The following is a 20250-nucleotide window of genomic DNA, read 5'->3' on the forward strand; positions in this document are numbered from 1 at the left end:
CTTAGCTTGTTTTCATATTGGCAATGACTATGTTTGATCCATATCAACTCAAAACACCTACCTAGACATTTTGAGTCTTCATGGTGTCTGGTCCTAGAATCAAATGTTGAAACTGAGAGTCTCCACTCATGACTTTCTAGGGCCCCACTTCCTTTTCAATTCCTGTTTTCTGACTGGGAGTCTTTCTCTTCCCTAGTGATTGTTGCTGGGGATGACTTTACACTTCATTTGCGATCTACCTGCAGGTGTGGATTTTACCTTTCAACCCTCCATAAGTTTACTGTATCAAATATAAGAGAACCTCCACATTCTTACAAGTGTTAAACATATGTAAGAAAATGACCTTTATCTTACTATATCTTTTTGATCAGTTTATCAGCTTATTGAAAACAGAAGTTATCCTTATATATGCTTACATTCCCCTCATAATAAATTCATTATATGGACAGGATTTAAATTGGATGAGTAGAATGGTAGATAGTTGGTATTAAAATGTTTATTTCTGATTTAAAATGAAGTTTAAATATCCTTCACTCTCTTCTGAAATCTCATTAAAATGACAGTAACTTGATAGAATGAAGGCATTAAACTACTAGGACAAGGAGAATGGGGAAGAGAAAATAGCAACAATAGTTTTGAAGCTGGAAATCAATTGAGATCTAGTCAGCTTGAGAAATTGAAATACTGAGACAGCATTTTTGAAAACAGAACTAACCTGAAATAGATCACAGAAACGCTGAGGACTTAGGGAATACACCAAGCACTGTTAGAAGTATCTTGGGAGGGCTGAGAATGGGTCTAAAATAAGAAGATGGATTAAAAATCTCTTTAAAAAAACAATGAGATCAAGTTAAGCATAGAATACCATATAACCCAGCAATCCCATTTCCAGGTATATACTCAAAAAATTGAAAACAGGTACTCAGCAAACACTTGTACACAAATGCTCATAGCAGCACTATTTACTATAGCCGAAAACTGGCATTGGTCCAGTAGCTGAATCTCCATCAGCAGGTGAATCGATAAAATGTGGTCTGTCCGTATGATGAAGTAATATTTTCAGTAATAAGGAATGAGGTAACAAACAATACATGCTATGACATGGATGAGCCTTGAAAACATGCTAAGCAAAAGAATCTGAGCACAAATGGTCACATATTGTATGAAATGTCCAGAATAGGCAAACCTGCAGACACAGAGAGCTGGATGGTGGTTGCCAGGGACTGGGAAGAGGGGACAGTGAAGAGGGACAGCTTAATGTATTCGGGGTTCCCCGTGGGGGTGATGAAAATGTTTTGGAACTTGATAGAGGTGGTGGTTTGCACAATATTGTAAGTGTACTAAAAACCACTGAAAGTTACACCTTAAAATGGTTAAGTTTATGTTATGTGAATTTCACATCAGTTAAAAAAAAAAAAATGAATTAGACCTAGTCCACAAAGCTGAGTAACTCTCCTTCCAGTTTTGCAGAAGACTGGAAAATTGAAGTATCAGGGTCTTTTCAAATGAGTCAGCTCTTCACATCGGGTGGCCAAAGTATTGGAGTTTCAGCTTCAACATCAGTCCTTCCAATGAACACTCAGGACTGATCTCCTTTAGGTTGGACTGGTTGGATTTCCTTGCAGTCCAAGGGACTCTCAAGAGTCTTCTCCAACACCACAGTTCAAAAGCATCAATTCTTCAGCGCTCAGCTTTCTTTACAGTCCAACTCTCACATCCATACATGACTACTGGAAAAACTATAGCCTTGACTAGACGGACCTTTGTCGGCAATGTCTCTGCTTTTAAATATGCTATCTAGGTTGGTCATAACTTTCCTTCCAAGGAGTAAGTGTCTTTTAATTTCATGGCTGCAGTCACCATCTGCAGTGATTTTGGAGCCCCCCAAAAATAAAGTCAGCCGCTGTTTCCACTGTTCCCCCATCTATTTGCCATGAGGTGATGGGACTAGATGCCATGATCTTAGTTTTCTGAATGTTGAGCTTTAAGATTACCTTAGAGAAGACTAAAACCTCCATGGAGGAAATTAGGGGATTCTAACCAACACAAGAGAAAATACATATAGAAACCGAGATCAGAGATTTCACAGAGAAATGGCCAAACTACCTTGTAGCGAAGCCCACAAATGACAAACCTCACCTTTGAGCAAAACACTTAAGAGTCAGGGTTTTAGTACCCTGCCTGTGATGGAAAGTCGTCGTTCACTTAACATGTAAGGAGAATGTATACTGTTAAAGACAGATGCCAAAATATGAGGCAGAGGGTGGGGTATATGTACTACATGAAGAAACAGAGACTATGTAGAAGGAAGGAAAATAAAGAAAAAGCTTGATGTCCTTAGAGAAAAGATACTTCACTCATTTAAGGGTATATTTACATAAAATAATTTCACCCTTTTTAGGTATACCATCTATGAATTTTTTAAAGCTTATACTAGTCAGGTCACCACAAGTGCTGCAATCAAGATTACAGATATTTATATTAGGTCAACAGATTTGTCAGCTCCTTATTGAAAAATGTAATTACTGATTAGAGGATCAAGATGTGCATTAACAGCATTGCAATTACATTTTAATCAGCTTTTTTAGTGAAAAAATTCTAATTTGGAGTTCTTGAATGAAATAAGACAGCATGGGGATTAACCTGTCTTCCTCTATTGCTGTCTGATGGCAAGGAGAAGTACGAAAATGAAGTGAGTTTTGGCTTTGAAAAATTTCCACTTTTTAGTCTCGGGTAACAGAATAAAGAAAAATTTTAAAGACAGCACAGTTTAGTATAGTCTTTTGAGCAATACATTTATTTGCTCTGGAAGCTTTTAAGATTCTAGGTGTTTCATGGATCTAAAGACCAAAAGCAGTATAATTCCTTTTATCCTTTGTATATAAGACACCTTATAAGTGAGGGAGAATGCTGCTTTCACTGGTACTGCACATGGCTGCAGCTCTGGTCGCTTACCTTTTAGGATGGTAATCTTCGCTCAGTCTGGGCTCCCTTCCACAGGTTATGCACATTTTATTTATCTTACATGCAGTACACACACACATACACACAGACAGTGAATGGGTTCTCCTTCATGATGTTTTCTTATTGGTTGGTGATGACATATGATGGAGTATCAGTTTTTGTGTGGGTGTCTTGAAATCAGCCGACTGATTGAAATCTTATTAGTTCTGATATTTTTTTCGGTTGACTTAGTTGGGTTTTCTAAGAAGACAGTCATCATCTGCAAATAATAATAAGTCATCTAATTTCTGTCTTTTCAGTAATCGTGTCTTCTTTCTTTTCTTTTCCAATTGTGTTAACTAGAATTTCCTGAACAGTGGTGAATAGTAGCAATGATACAGAGAAGCACTGGCATCATATGTGGGAAAAAATAGGTAATATTTGCCATACATTTGGGCAGTCTGCATTTTAAAAATACATAACAACTTCATTGAGATACAGTTTACATAGCACACAGTTAACCCTTGTAAGTGTATGTCATCATTTTTTAGTATAGTCAGTTTTATAACTATTGCCAGTATCCAATTTTAGAGCATTTTCATTGCCCCACATAGAAACCCCATACCAATTAGCAGTTTGTTCCCCTTCCTCTCTTTGTCCCAATCTCTGGAAAACACTGACCTTCTTTCTGTCTGTATAGATTTGTCTATTCTGGATATGTCATAGAAATGGAGTCATTACAATGTGAGGTCTTTTGTGACTGACTGGCTTCTTCACTTAGTATAGTGTTTTCAAAGTTTACCCATGCTGTAGCATGTTATCAGTACTCCATTCCTTTTTATTGCCAAATTACCACCATACTGGGGTATGCCACGTTTTTTTCCTCCATTTATCAGTTGTTGAATATTTGGGTTGTTTTCACCTTTTCTACTACAATGAGTAATGCTGCTGTGAACCTCCATGTACAAGATTTTATTTGGACAGATATTTTCATTTCTTCTGAGTATGTACCTAGAAGTAAAAACTCAGGGACATAGGGTGACTCTGTGTTCAACATGTTCCATAAGTCTTTTTTACTCCTTTTACTGTACTTTCCTCACCATCCCTCCTCTGCTTCTGTCACCATTTCATCCTTTTCCTTTCTAGCTCAAAATCTGAGTGTGCCGCAAGTTTGGGGCCATGACTCTTACTCTGTCTTCCTTTCCTTAATCAGCAATCTACTAGCCTTCTTTTGCCTGAACTGCTTATCTGTCTCTTACTCTCAGAAATCTGTTGTTAGCCTGATCATTATTACTGTTTGTTGCATAATGTTTCTCTTGGTTATCCTACCAGCAGAAAAACAGCTCCATCTTCTCTTCAAAGCTTGAGCATACTGCTTTTCAAATTCTACTTTAAACAGTATTCATCTGTCTTTCTCCTCCTGCCTCTGTCTCTTCCATATTTGGTTTTTATATTTCATAGAATGAACAGCATCTGAAAGTGAAATGCCAATTCTAGAAATATTAGATCTTTGTCAAGAGTTGTTTTACTGGGTACACTGTAACTCCAGAAGCCCTTGGGACTTATTGTAGAATTAACGTCATCTAGAAACCATCATTTTCAATCCATCGTTGCTAATATTTAGCAATATTTGGATGAACAAATGATACACTGGCAGTGAACTGTTGGAAGGGAATCCAGTAGAAAATAGTTGAAAATCCTTTTATGTATCTCAGAAATGTTAAAATATGGGGTCTACTCGCACTTAACAAATTATATAAAATGCTGTAACCACTTTCTGAGTTTTAGGTTTTCATAATGTGCGTTTTCCTGAAGGTGTAGATTTGAGAGGTTTATGTATTGATATACTTTTATTGAGTTTCTAATATTGCCTTCCTGTGCAGCATGTGTTCTGATGCCTGTTACCTTAGCTTGGTTTACTGTTGTGAGTTAATTGTTGTTTCTTTAATCTGAAAGTATTTTGGCAACGTATGTATTTGTTTGAAAATCATTCTTATTGTATTATATATATAAAGGCTAGAATAAAGAAATAATACATTTATCCCTTGGTAGCCTTAGGAGATTTGTTTCAGGAACCCCTCTTGGGTACCAAAACACAAGGATGCTCTTGTCCTTTATATAAAATAGTGTAATATTTACATATAATCTCTGCACATCCTCCAATATACTTTAAAACATCTCTAGATTACTTGTAATACCTAGTACAATGTAAATGTTATGTAAACAATTGTAAGTCCAATGTAAATCGTTGCTGAATGCGGAAAATTCAAGTTTTACTTTTTGGAACTTGATATGGAATTTTTTTTCAAACATTTTTGAGCCATAGGAAAATCTGTGAATGTGAAACTTACAGATGTGGAGGGCTGACTTTTTTGTTTTTAGAGGATACCACCTATGTCTCTGGTGGCATATGTTTCGATGTGTAACTATAAATGTGGTAATTAGAAGAAACCACTTACACGTCCATGCTTGTACTAATTAACTTTATGTGAAATTTGATAAGAAAGGTGTATGTGAAGGCCTTGAAATTCCCATCTCTTCTGTGGGAGAAATAGGCAGATTATAAGATGCCAGCTTATTGCTTTCTAAGCTTGTTTTGCAAGTTGCCATTGTCACTATCTGTTAGCAATACTAGTAAAAGATGTGAAAAAGATTTGAATGACTGCGCAGTGAACCTGATGTTTACAGTGGGTCTTATCTCTGATGAGAGGTGGCACACATCAGGAGAGTCTGATAGTCACTTCTGAGAGGTGGCTTCTTTTACCAGTCCTTGAACAGTTTAACACAAAAGCAGCCATGGAATTTCCTTTAACGACCTTAATATTTTCACTTAATGAATTTATATTTCATCCAACCTTCTATATGAGTAGGTGACATTGACTAACTTTCATGTGTTTAGAAAATGAATCCTGTTCATATGTAAACACTCAATGCATCTATGCTACTTGGGGAAAAAAAAGAGTTGCCTTAATTATCCTTAAGATTCATATTGATGAAGAATCGATGCTCTTGAACTGTGGTGTTGGAGAAGACTCTTGAGAGTCCCTTAGACTACAAAGAGATCAAACCAGTCCATCCTAAAGGAAATCAGTCCTGAATTTTCATTGGAAGGACTGATGCTGCAGCTGAAACTCCAATACTTTGGCCACCTGATGTGAAGAGCTGACTCTTTTGAAAAGACCCTGATGCTGGGAAAGATTGAAGGCGGGAGGAGAAGGGGACAACAGAGGATGAGATGGTTGGATGGCATCACTGATGTGATGGACATGAGTTTGAGCAAGCTCCTGGAATTGGTGATGGACAGGGAAACCTGGTGTGCTGCAGTACATGGGGTTGCAAAGAGTCGGACACGACTGAGCAGCTGAACTGAACTGAAGATTCATATTAAATTTCTTTTTTCCAACTAAATTTGTTTTATAAGCTAGTTATGAGATTTTGTTTAAAAAAAAAGTGATAATAAATGATGACGAAATAAAAATCATGACTTAAGCAATATTTGAAGTTAACTCTCTAATCTCTTAAAAATGCAATGTGATGGTCCAGAAAGGGATGTAATTAGGACTGTGCTTGTGTTAGGAGCAAGCAGTTAGCATGCAGATCACTTCCCAGACTAATCTTGCAGTCATATTCAAGGCAATACAAGTATATTCACTAGCCAGCTAACTTGATCTCTGATTGCAGTAAGATATGATTCTATCATTTAGTCATCATTATCAAGATGTAGTCTTAATAAGCATATTTAATGCAAAGATGTGTATCATGTTTATAGTAATGCAGGGTTATTTAAAAGTAAAACAAATATCTACTTGTTCTTTAAATTGTGAGGTGTCCTTGCATACTGTATTTAACGAGTGAACAGGTAATTGTGTAAATACAGCAACTGTTTTACTTGTTTTTCCAAATATATAACCCTTTGAATGCATTTGAGCTTAGGAATGCCTAGGAGTTCTGATGACATAATCAATTCTGAAGTTTTGCATTCACTTTTTGTATGGGGGGAACAAACTTTGAAACTTGGTTAAACTGTTGGTCTTTTGGGGGGAAGAATAAAGAGGGATAACTGCTTGTATTATAAGAAACTAAAATAGTAATTATCTGGATACTGCTTTTCACATTAAGCCGTACTTGTTTTCTGATTCTGTTTTTTCAGTTTCCATAGCAAGGCGTGTACAAGATCCATTAGCTGAGCTAGTGAAAATCGAGCCAAAGCACATTGGAGTTGGAATGTATCAGGTAAAGCAATGTGGATCATTTAATTTATGAAATCTATCAATAAAGAGAGCAGTACTCAAACCTTGGTATAGTAATTGTCAGTGGGAATAAGTTCCCATTTTCAACAGTTTTACAGTTTGTAGAATGATAGTTAGGTATTATGAATTACTCAGGAAGGAGTGAGTTTTTTATTCTGGTGTTTATGATTTTGATCAAGAGTTAGAATTAGTGATAATCAGTTTAGACACTATTAAAATGTTAGATGCAAGTCTGAAGAGCCTCTCCTTTTAATGTTTTTATAAAAGTGGAGGGGATGTGGATAAAGTGGAGTATGTTGGCTCTTTTGGTAAACCCATATGAACTATTGATCTTTATTGATCTTTCCAGAAGAAGCCTCTGGTACTTATTTTTTTTTTTCCTGTTTTTCATTCCTATTAGATTATTATAGTTTGTTTTTGTCATTTCCCAGTATGAGTTAAAAGCTTTCATTTTTGTTACTGTGTAGTAGTAGCAATAATAGTAGTAATAGTGCTTATTGGGGGCAGGAGGAGAAGGGGACGACAGAGGATGAGATGGCTGCATGGCGTCACTGACTCGATGGACATGAGTTTGAGTAAACTCCAGGAGTGGGTGATGGACAGGGAGGCCTGGCGTGCTGCAGTTCATGGGGTCGCAAAGAGTCGGACTCGACTGAGCGACTGAACTGAACTGAGTGCTTATTGTTGTTGCTATTGTATTTTCAGTTCTTGAGGTTGTATTCCTTAGGCAATTGAGGGCAACACTAAATCTGGGTGAAATGAATCCATATTGGTTTAAGTGGTCTCCAGAAACCTCAAGTTGAATTATTTTCTCTCTGATGATAGTTCTACTTAGGCCTGAAGGAGAATATTACCCTCTGTATAATTTTCATGAAATTTGAGTGATAGGTACTGTACTTTCTCTAAGGAAATACTATATTACATCATAGGATCTGTGACCACTAGAAATGGAAGAGAGAGACCTTTGAGATCATCCAACCCTACCCTCCTCATTTGAGAGGAAAAGAAGCCATGTCCAAGAGTAGTTAGGATTTTTACCCAGGCTCACACTATCACAGCCTGGACTAACCTGTCATATATGGGACTTAACTGGAGTTTTCCGATTTTATAGTAAGTTAAACCAAGAGGCATCCAAAACTTTAACTGGACTTGTTGATTCAACTAGGATGGTTCCTAAAGGGACTAATCTAGTTACAGATAGATAAAATATCTAGTGTCTAAAGAGTATACCTATTATAGAAGTTTTATGATACAGGCATCATAGTTAAGAGAAGTTATATTAATTCAAGGTGAAGCTATGGAATACCTCAACAAGATGGTGGAACAAAGGAAAGGGAAAGTCAAACTTATATAACCCAGGAGGCTAATAACCTGTTGGCATCAGGTCTTTAAGTAAATAGCAGGGACCTTGTCTCCAGATTTAGATTCAGAGTGGTATTTAATGTGGGAAAACTTTGGAATTCATTCCAACAGCAGTGAGAAGTAATGGAAGAGTTTTAAGCAGAGGAATGACATGATTTGATTTTTATTTTTGAATGTTGACTGACTACTCTAGGTGAAAGGTAATGGTGACTGGGACACAGTTAATGGAGCTCAGTAGAAATGGAAAGAAATAAAATGTATTTTGTAGGGACTACTTGGTGATGTGAGTGAAAAGGAGTTGTGAAGAATTTGCCACAAGGGTCATGAGGATGCCTGAGCAGATTTGGTGAGGATAAGATGAGTAATCCAGTTTTGGACATGTTAAATTTGAGGTGCCTGTAAAAAATACAAGAAAAGGTATCAGCTCAGAGTTGGATATATGAGTCTGAGATTTAGAGATATAGCCATGTTAACCCTAGAGTACATACACCCTTGAGCAAGCAGTGACACTGAGAAAGTGATCAAGATAGTAGGCTGAGCTCATGCTATTCTTTAACTACATTATCACCACCGCTGGCATATCCACAACTCCAAATTCCGTAAGAGGACAGAAAAAGTGTACATATATGTCTGTACCTGTATAAATACTTATGTCAATCAACTGATAATAGTCTGGGAAAACAAGAAAGGGCCCCACCAGTGGATAGAAATTATAAGAATTCTTAAAAGATACTAAGCCTGATGAGTCACATCCACAGAAAAATAAAGCATGGTGGAGCCATACCCCCAAAATATATAGATCAGTAGTGTTTGCTAACCAGAATCATATTCAAGGAGTGGGGAGGAGGTCTGCAGGATTAGGTAAGGAGGTACATACAGAATGGCTAGGCCTGTGGTGACCCCTCTCCCTCACTTTTCTGTGAATCCCAGTTAAAGCACTGAGTATAACAGAGAGGCCAGAGAGGCTTGGTGATCCCTCAGGTAGCCTTTGATTGTCAGGAAGCTCAAGGAATTTCTTCCTGGGAAGATAAACTCCTGACATGTACATAACACCTGGCATCATATCCCACATTTTTTACTTGAAGCTCATGGTAGTGAACAGAACCATTATACACAGGCAGACACAGAGAGTCTCTGAAATGACCTTGCTGCCAAGAGTCACTAAATGTTTGAGGAAAACCTGTGATAGAAAAATGAGGCTCCAACCTTAAGAAAAAACAATACTCAAAGAAACAATAAACAGACAACAGACTCTGAAATAAGTCAGATTAACATTCATGGAAACATAGGGAACGTTATTACATTTCTAAAACAAACATGGAATAGAATGAAATTAAACCAGTCTAAGAATTTTAAAATCGAATTGTTAAGATTTAAAAAAAGAAAAAACAACACATAGGTGAAATAGAGTGGACACAGCTAGAAGCAAATTAGTGAGGTAGAAGATTGAGTTAGATTCTTTAGGGTATGGTCTTAAACTTAAAGAGGTAGGAAGCATGAACAAAAGGTCGTACGATGTAGAGCACCTTCTAAAGCTTCTGTGCTTAGTCGCTTCAGTCGTGTCTGACTCTGCTACCCTGTGGGACCATGGCCCGCCAGGCTCCTCTGTCCATGGGATTCTCCAGGCAAGAATACTGGAGTGGTTTGCCCTTTCCTTCTCTATCTAAAGCTTCTATATTCATCTAATAGAACTTCAAATAAACAAGAGTGGAGGGGAGTTATAATCCCAGAAATAATAGAATGAAATTTGTCCAAACTGAAGATAGACAAGTCTTCTAAAAAGGCCTACTGAATACTGAATAAAAGATTGACAAACGACCTACACTCAGATGCCTTCCTGTGAAATTTCAGAATGCTAGTAATAAGGAGGAACTGACTTAAGACCTTCCAGAGAACAAACACAGTTTACCTACAAAGGAAAAAATCAGGTAGATATTAACCCTATTATTGGTAAAAACAAGTAATAGAAGATAGAAATGCAGTAGTTTTGAAGTTGAGAAAAAATTTATGTTGAACCTGTAATTCTGTGTTCAGGCAAACCAGCAATTCAGTGTGAGAGGAAAATAAAAATGGTTTTGGATCTGTAATGTTTCAGCTTCTCTGATTGTTACAGACCTTCTTTGAAAGAATTATTTATGCTAGTACTCCTGCCTAATGTGGGAGGGTGGGTGTGGGATTGGAGGTCCAAAAAGTGGAGGTCATGTCTTGAGGAAGCAATATCAAAGTAAGGAAACAGCAGAGAGCTTTACAATACACACATGTCCAGTAAAGTGTATTTGTGTTGTTAAGTCATAGTTTTTTAACTATAATGTTCATCTTTAAATATTTTATCAGGAGCAGATCAACTAAACATGGGAGAGTAGAAGAAAAAGAAGAGAGAGAATATTAGGACCTTTTTCAGGAAAAAGATTCAAATATAGATTAACTCTTTAATTTTTTAGAAAAACATAATCTGAAATATATGAATAATAACCACAAATAGGACACTTAATATAAATCATGAGAGTAAAAAAGTAAAGAAAGTTTGACATTCCAACCAAAGGTAGAGGAAAGAAACTAAGAAAGTATAGTAAATCAATTTACAAATAAAATATAGCACCAAGATATGTGTGTATGACTCTTGCGACCCCATGGACTGTAGACCATCAGGCTATGGGATTTCCCAGGCAAGAATACTGGAGTGGGTTGCCATTTCCTTCTCCAGGGGATCGTCCCAACCCAGAAATCAAACCTGGTCGCTTACATTGCACGCAGTCTCCTTCATTACAGGGAGATTCTTTACCAACTGAGCCACTAGGGAAGCCTATATGTGCAAGAGGTACTTCTAAAGGAAAAAGCAACCTTGATATTTCAAACATGGAGAAAAATATCCCACATGAATGAAAAGTCAGCAACATCAACATGAGACGAAATAGAATTTAAGGCAAAATGCATTTCAGGTCAAAGGTCAAGGTCAAAAAGGTTTATTCAATATTAATTGTGGAACAGTATCCCAAGAAAATATAATTGCTCTGAGCATTATAGAATGCTAATAGCATAGCTTCAAAAAAATATGCAGTATTAAACACTTCTGAAAATTAGAGCAAGAGACAAGTTCACATTATTGGTGGGGGCTTTAACAGATACAGCATAGTGACACATACATTTTAAAAACAACTTAATATTGAGATATAATCATATACCATGCATAAATACATAAATTCATCCACTTAAAGTGTACATGTCAAAGATACTTCATATATTCACAGGGTTGTGAAACTGTTACCACCGTCTAATGTTTGAACATTTCATCACCCTGAAAGAAACCATTAGCAGTCACTCTCCAGCACCCCCTCCTTCCCCAGCCCTAGGCCACTACTAATTTATTTTCTGTTTCTATTGGTTTGTCTATTCTGGATATGTCATACAAATGTAATTATACAGTGTGTGGTCTTTTGTGACTGGCTTCTTTCCTTTCACATAATATTTTCAAGGTTCATCCATGCTATAGCATGTATCAGAACTTCATTCCTTTTTGTGGGTAATAGTACCTCATTGTATGTATATATACCACATTTTGTTTATCCATTTATCAGGTCATGGAAATTTGGGTTAATTCCACTTTGGGGCTCTTATGAATAAGGCTTTTATGAACATTTGTGTACAAGTTTCTATTTTATTTTTATTTTAGTTCTAAATAGGTATTGGTTAGCGGGCAGCAAGAAATTACTTTTAGATATTCAGTTCTTAGGTGAGATAGCATTGTTGAGTGGATCCATCCAAATCTAGTCTATTGGCTTTGTAACTAGAGAGGTAATGAACTTATAGTAAAACTGTGTACAAATTTTTAAGATGTGTATTTTCATTTCTCTTGAATATATACCTAGAGTGGATTTGCTGTGTTACAGTTTAAAGCCAAATGATGAAGTAGGGAAGTTATTGGCCACAAATGTATATGTACATATGATAACTACATATTTTTTTATTAGAATTTGGTGTTTTCTTATAATTTGTATACATTTATTTATTGGTTCCTATAAAATATTGACAAAATTTTATGGAGACTTTACATACCATTTATATGGATGAAATATATATAAATTTTCTCTATCAGAAAAACCCAAGTTAGACAAAGGGATATTTATTTCAACCTAATAATTGAGTAAAGTTGTAATAAAGTGATAAATATCTGTGCAAATAAAAAAGATACAGTAAAATGAACATTCATAAACACTGCAGGTGTTATATGAATTGTTATTTCTAGTAAATAGTTAATACATATCTCAGTGCATTTTAAAAAATATGCATTGCTTTGACCTGGTAGTTCTCTCTTTTGGGTCTCTTCTAATGCAATAATAAGACCTGTTTCGAAGATTCACATACAAGTTTGCCATTATAACAAATGTTGGAAGCAACTACAATAGGAAAAGAGTTAAATGAGTCATGGTACATCTACCAGTTGAAATATTATACAACCATTAAAAATTCAGGCTTTCCAGGCAGACTTAATGCCATGAGAAATTGCTGTTAACATATCTTTGAATTGCAAAAAAGTTGTTGATACAGAATAAAACCAATTTGTGTTTTAGAATTAGAGATGTGCATTTACACTGAAGGGAAAAAGTAACTGGCTGTTGACTGCTATTTATATCTTTGTTGGTGTGATTAGGGATATTCCTCTTTTTTTTTATGTTTTTTTGAACTTTCTGTAGTGATTACATATTAGGAAAAATGTGTTGTAAAATAAATATTTCCATTTCCCAGTCAGTGGGCCACTTAATTTTAAGCCTTGATAAAATAGGCTTCCAGTACAACCAGAATGGGACTGGATTTCTTTTTAGTTGGGACCTATAGGTGCTTTTAGTGCAAGTTTAATACTTGTATTTATTCTGATTTAAATTATGAGTAGCTGGACAAACATTGTCGATTTTAAAAATGAAAGCTATTCAAAGAAAGAATGTTAAATAGTTATATGAAATAATAGAAGCTGTAATATTATTATTTCAATAGAAACTAAAATACTTTTGGTTTAATAACAGCTAAAATGCTCAAGGCAGCACTCCAATCCTTGTCTTAGAAAATGGGGAGAGCTGATTTCAAAAACACATGCCTGTCATTATTTCTGGAGAGAGAGGCAGCCAGTGTGGTCGAATGACAACATATCCCTAACTGACCCCTAAAGATTTTGCTGGAAAGTGGCTTGGTGTTACTCCCAAGAAAACACTCCAGGGTGAGAGCAGGATGATGCTGGGTTGGCTCTGTTTGAGTTCTGTGGGACATGGGGAATGATGGTTTAGTTTGGCCTTGTCATATCAAGAGAGCAGAACTTGAATATGTTGGATTTAGTTGCTATTTATTTCTTCCTTGGATCGTGTTTTAGATACTTTCATGCTCATTAACACCTGTATTTGTTCATGAGCATTCACAGTAAAGTAGGAAAGACAGGGCAGTCCCCTTTCCTCCTTTGTGCCTCTCTGTTAGATCATTTGACATTATTAGAGAGTGAAATGGTTTTCCAAAATGAGTTTCTGAAATCCTTAGTGGATTTTCTGTATCCAGGCCATCTTTATTCCTCATTATTATGTATAATGAGGAGTCATTGTAAAAGGAAAATCATCTTCCCAGCTGAAATTTTTCATGGTTAAACTTCAAAGGTGGGAATTTGTACTTTACTTCCCCACCCCTTCTGTAGGATCAGTTCTGGAGAGAAACATAACAGGACTGCCAAAAACCCACTCTTCAGTGGTGGCATTACTCTGTTAAAAAATTATTTTACAGTTAATATTGTAAGGATTATAAAATGTTTTACTATAGGTATGTAAAAGGTAATAAGGATTCTCACCTGTCCTGTATTATATGTCCAAATCATTTAAAACATTTTAATCCATTAATGATGTGTTACTTTAACATGGTATATAGAAAAAAGTCTGTCCCTTGCATATCCACTTAGATGACTTTACCGGGATTTTTGCCCTCTATACAATATTAAATCAATATTTTGAAATCAATAAAACACAAAGGTGAAAGAAACACAGGAGGAAATTATTCTAGAAATTAGGCATTATTCACATAAATGAGTTTCCTTGCCAAATGTTTTCACAATCCTGTCCCTCAACTTTAGGTCCCAGGATACTAGCTCTGCTTGAATCTCTGATTTACCAAGTATTTATGCATGAAATTCAAATTTAGTCTTGCAGTTCAGGTATTTCATTTACTTTTTACCATAATGGAGCTGTTTCTATAATTGAACAAAAATAAGTAATTAATTGACCTTCTCTGGGAGTATGAATCCATATATTAGAATTTTCTAGTTAAAGTTTTAAAATTTCTTTTCTGGGTGTGTTTTTTTCACTTCTGGAAGAATTATCCTTCCTATGTTGAAATACTAACTATAGTTTTCTTCAATTCTTAGAAATCACTGCCGATGTAATAAGCCAGGTACATATACACACACCTTAGTAAAACACCATTACTATCTTTAAAAGAAATGTGAGGTGTTAGTGTGATTTGAGAAACCTGTTACAAATAGTGCCTTGAATTATTAACAATGAAATATCTAATTTCCTTTATCTTTTGTTTACTTACATGTTGTCTGTCATTGACCTCAGACAGTGAAACTAGATCAATTTCAGTTTCTACTGAAGTTCACCTGGTTTCATATATTAGCAGAAAAATCACTGTTAGGATTTCTAAAACTTTAAAGTATTTTCACAGAGTTTAAAACTAGGTTTATCATGAATGACTGAAAAAAAATTACACATGAGACACTAAAGGTACTACCACAAAGAAAAAGATTTTTAAGTTCTACTGTATTAGAATATAAAATATCTCTGAATCAGAAAATAATACATAGAAAGTCACAGGGACAAGGTATTTGCATCACTTAAAATCTATAAAGAGCCCATAATTTATAAAGATCTCCTACAATTAAGAGGGAAAAAGTTTAACAGTTCAACAGAAAAATAGGCAAGGGACGTAAACAGGTAATTGACACAAGTGGAGACACACACATAAAATAAAGAGGAAAAAAATTATTACTCTGGTAGTTGCTGCCACTGCTAAGTCTCTTCAGTCGTGTCCGACTCTGTGCGACCCCATAGACGGCAGCCCACCAGGCTCCCCCGTCCCTGGGATTCTCCAGGCAAGAACACTGGAGTGAGTTGCCATTTTTCTTCTCCAATGCATGAAAGTGAAAAGTGAAAGTGAAGTCGCTCAGTCGTGTCCGACTCTTAGCTAGGGAAATGCAAACTACTAGTCAACATGATTTTCAATGGGAAACCTTTCAGGTTTTCAAAAATTAATCTGACAGTTTGAATGTTTTCAACAATGTGGAGCATTGAAAATTTTACACTTTATTTGTAGAAGTATAAACTGATAACAACCTCTTTGGAGAGCAACTGGAAGCTAGTAAAGTGGGAGATGGGGCTTCTCTTCAGCTTAACAGTTTTGTTGCTAGATATTCATAGCCTTGAAAAATTATCTTAAATGTGCACAAGAAGACATTTACAAGAAATTCACTGAAGCACTATTTATAGTACTAAAAAATTTGGGAACAATATGTCTTTCTTCAGAAAAACAAGAAAATAAACTGTAGTATACTCAGATGGTAGAATATTATATAGGAGCAAAGATGACCCAGTTAGAGCTACACACATTAACTTGGATAAACCTCATAAAATACATTAAGAGAGAAGGCAGTTGCAGAATATGTCTAGTAGTTTATGATTAATATAAAAATTTATATTATGAAAAACAGTACTATGTACTGTTTATGAATACCAATATATACAGTAAAAACATTGAAATAAGCACTGGAGTCCCAGGTAGTAGTTAGGTTGAGTGGGGCGTGAGATGGGCGGGGATTGAGAACTGGGAGGGGTACAACAGGAGTTTCTACTCTGTTTATATTGTGTTTCTTAAGTTGTTTGATGGGCTCACGGAGTCCCTTATAATATACTCTACAACCTTTTGTTAAATAAGTCAAATTTTATAAAAGGATGCAGGAAAGCTGGGTCAAATGATAAAGGTGTTTTAATCTCAGCAACTTTGGCTTTCAGTTGGTTTTAATTTCTGCCTTTATACATTTGTGTGTGTGTGTATTTTACAGTGAGGATTTATATAATCAGAAAAATAAAGCTGTTTTCATTTCCTGTGAAAATGAAAAAATACTTTTCCTATTAGGCTACATTTCTTTTCATACTATTCTTTCAAATTTTTATCTTCAAGACTCTTGATTTTGCACCAAATCAAATACTCTTTTAATGCAGAGTTTTAACACTATCTTTGATTTTTTTTTTTTCACTTTGCAAATACTGGATTCTTCTGAATTTTAAGAATTAAATATTGTTTTGTTCCATTATTTGAAATGATCATTTGAGACATGGCCTAGGACAAACCTGTAGACTGTTATAATTTCTAGTGTTTATTTACAGGGCAGAGGTGGGTAGAACAGATGTTTAAGGAGTTATAGTATAATGTGTTGTAATAATGTTACATAATATGACTAGCATTCATCCTGTACTATTTTCTTTTCACCACTACCTCTCTCAACCAACACACTCCTAAATTACCTAAATTAGAAACCTTAAGATTAGGCAGGGGAGCTTTTAAAAATCCCAGCCTTTAGGCCATGTCCCCAGAGATTTTTTTAGTTTAATTGGTCTGGGGTGAGCCCTAGACATCAACAAACTTTTTAAAATTCCACAGGTGATTCTAATGTACAGGCCAGATTGAGAACCATTGGTTCTTAAAGTATAGCCCCTGGATCAGCAGTATCGGTATCATCTAAGAACTTGTTAGAAATGCATATTCTTGTAACCTCCTCCCAGACATACAGGATCACAAAATCAATGTGTAGGGCATTGGAATTTGAAATTTTAATGGTTAAGGCTTGACAACCACTGATCTCTAATGCTTCTCAAGCTTGATTGTACAGTTAAAAAAAAAAAAGAAACCTTCATGAGGTCTCATTAAAATGCAGATTCTGATTCAGTCGGCCTAAGGTGGAACATGAGATTCTGTGTTTCTACAAATCTCCCAGGTGATATCAGTGCTGTTTGTCTGAGAATTACAATTTGAGTAGCAAGAAGAAGAAGAAGAAGTGGAAGTCGCTCCGTCGTGTCCGACTCTTTGCGACCCCATGGACTGTAGCCTAACAGGATCCTAACAAAATCCATGGGATTTTCCAGGCAAGAATACTGGAGTGCGTTGCCATTTCCTTCTCCAGGGGATCTTCCCAACCCAGGGATCGAACCTGGGTCCTCCCGCATTGTAGGCAGCCGTTTTACCATCTGAGTGAGTAGCAAGAGGCCCTATTAAAAGTCTCTTGGGCCTTAACCCCGATTGGTTGAATCAGAATCTGACTTTAACAAGATTTCCAGGTGTTTTGAATGCACGTTACAGTATTTGTAATGTAGAAGGAAAATCAGGACATGCCAGTATCTAAGGGAGATGAGCATCTGAGAAGCAAAAACTCATACTGTAAAACACTGAAAAGAATAAAGTTAGGTTAAGAGTTGAAAATGGGTGTTTCACATTTTGTTTTTTAAAAATGTTGATGGTGACCATAACAAGAATAATTTCATTGGAGTGGTAGAGGCAGAAATCAGAAGTAGCCAGGACTGAATGAAAGGTGAGCACTTAGAAACAGGTGTATATAATTCTTTAAAGAAGAGAGTTTTCAAAGGAGGTCGAAATTTAAATGTGTTTAAATGTTATAGGAAGAAGGTAGGAGTAGAGAAGTTGAAGATGTCAGAGAGAAAGGAAGCTCAGTGCCTGAGATGACACCCACAGCTTAAACTAAGAAATAGACTAAGAAAGGAAATTGACAGGAGTTCAGAAGAGATACCCTCCTGGGATGGCGGGTGTCTGGGAAGAAGTGAAGAGAGCACAACAGGGAGAGTTTGCCCCCCACTGCCTAGAGACTGGTTTTATTTTCTCTGTGAAGTAGGAGCCTCCTGTTTTATACCCCTCACCCTTGCCCCAAAAAAGAACTTAAAGTTTTAAGATTTCTGAAATCACAGTATTCTTTTGTTTACCGTCTCTCCTCTAGTGGAATGTAAACTCTCAAGGTGTTTCCACCTCTATCCACAGCTCCCAGGACCTAGTACACAGTAGATATTCAATAAGTATTTGCTGAACGGATGAACAAATGGTAGATTATCAGTATAGTTGCCCATTTATTGTATTTTTTAACCCTGTTGTGAACATAGCTTGAATTTTTATAGCCTCTCACTTAAAATTTTTGTGTGGTAAACCAAAAATGCTGGTTACAAGTATTCTAATGAATCTCTTTTTCGGAAAAGTGTTTGAGAATTTAGGAGCAAAAAGCATTAGAATAGCCATGTGGTTAGAGTGAGAATGATTGTGGAAAGTAAAGGATTGCTGAGAATGAAAGAACCAGAGTTTCTTTATAGCATGTATCTCTTCATTCCTTTCTCCCCCTTGACAACACAGACCATCCTTTTTTCTATGAAAATAATACTTAGATCAGAGGGCATACTAAGAATGTTCTTTTCATTAAATTAGTACAACAATATTTCTGAGGCTCTTTGATTAATACAGTATAATATCTTTATAAAAAACTTTGTTGCCATGAAATTCATTGCAATAGACTTTTTCTTTTAAAGTGAAATTATCTATTAAAATGTAAGCTTATGGAATTCTTTAAAATTTCATCTTTATTTTCCACAGAGGTCTAAGAAAGTTTTTAGTATACTGGTTAGAGCTGACATTGGTTGTATGTGGATGGATAGCCTATAGACAAAAAATGATGGAATACGAGTGTCGCAAAAAAGTGTTTACTTCTGTCATTCATGTAAATATTACTATTTTGCTGAATATTTGAATATAATTATGTGTAGATAATTGTTTGGCATACTAAAAAGAGAACCTGAGATGTAATTCTTTTTCAGTAGGAAAAAACTACTGTCTGAATATAATAATGTTCATATTAAAAAGAATTACTGAAAACTCAGATACAAGATTGTACTAGATAATTGTAGTGATTGGGAAGATAAATAAAATGTGTAAATATTAGGAGAGCCAGTTCTGAGAATTTAAAAACTATGTTCTGAGTATCTGATATTGTTCAAGAGTGTTGATCAACTCATTCCTCTAAATATGTGTGTTGAGGGTAGATGTTGATCATGGGCTTTAAGAATTGCACTGGTAAATTAATTACTAGTAAGATTATATTTTAAATTCATGGGAAGGCTTCATTATCACAGTGATAATATGCATTAAATGCATGATCCTATGAAAGGGCTGTGAGTTTGATAGAATTTAGATCAGAAATGAACTGCCTACAAAGTGGTTGTAATGCAGTACAGAGACAGGAAAACTGGCCTTGTTAAATTATGGTATGAGTTCACTCATGGCAGGCACATTTGTCCACCAAATCTTTTATGCTGTGGACAGCCGTTACAGTGTCTTTCTTTTGGTGACTGTGGAAAGGCATTCTAAGGGGAAATGTCTGTATTGAGGAAAAAAGATATTGATGAGAAGTTCACCCCCGCTCTGGGTTATTCTCCATAATTTTAAATGTTACAGAAAAGAAAAATTAATTTGCCTGGATATATATAAAAATGAAGATTGTTTCTCACTTACGTAGAAGGAAATACATGTATTATTTTTCTTTTTGAACAAGTACCTTTAGAAAGTGTCTTAGGTTTGAGGTGAGATAGTCAGTAGGCTAGTCGAGCTTCCCAGGTGGCTC

The 20250-nt window shown here is 35.8% G+C and overlaps 1 protein-coding gene across 3 annotated transcripts in view; it reads left to right on the forward strand.

Moving 5' to 3' along the window:
• SRBD1 (S1 RNA binding domain 1) overlaps positions 1-20250 on the forward strand; it is a 227035-nt gene that overhangs the window by 131349 nt on the left and 75436 nt on the right. For all 3 annotated transcript variants that reach the window (XM_061155487.1, XM_061155488.1, XM_061155489.1), the window contains exon 16: positions 7094-7176. In XM_061155487.1, coding sequence (XP_061011470.1) covers positions 7094-7176 — 83 coding nt within the window. The remainder of the gene's footprint in view (positions 1-7093; positions 7177-20250) is intronic.

This window comes from Dama dama, chromosome 11 (genome assembly GCF_033118175.1).
Source record: "Dama dama isolate Ldn47 chromosome 11, ASM3311817v1, whole genome shotgun sequence".
NCBI lineage: Eukaryota > Metazoa > Chordata > Mammalia > Artiodactyla > Cervidae > Dama > Dama dama.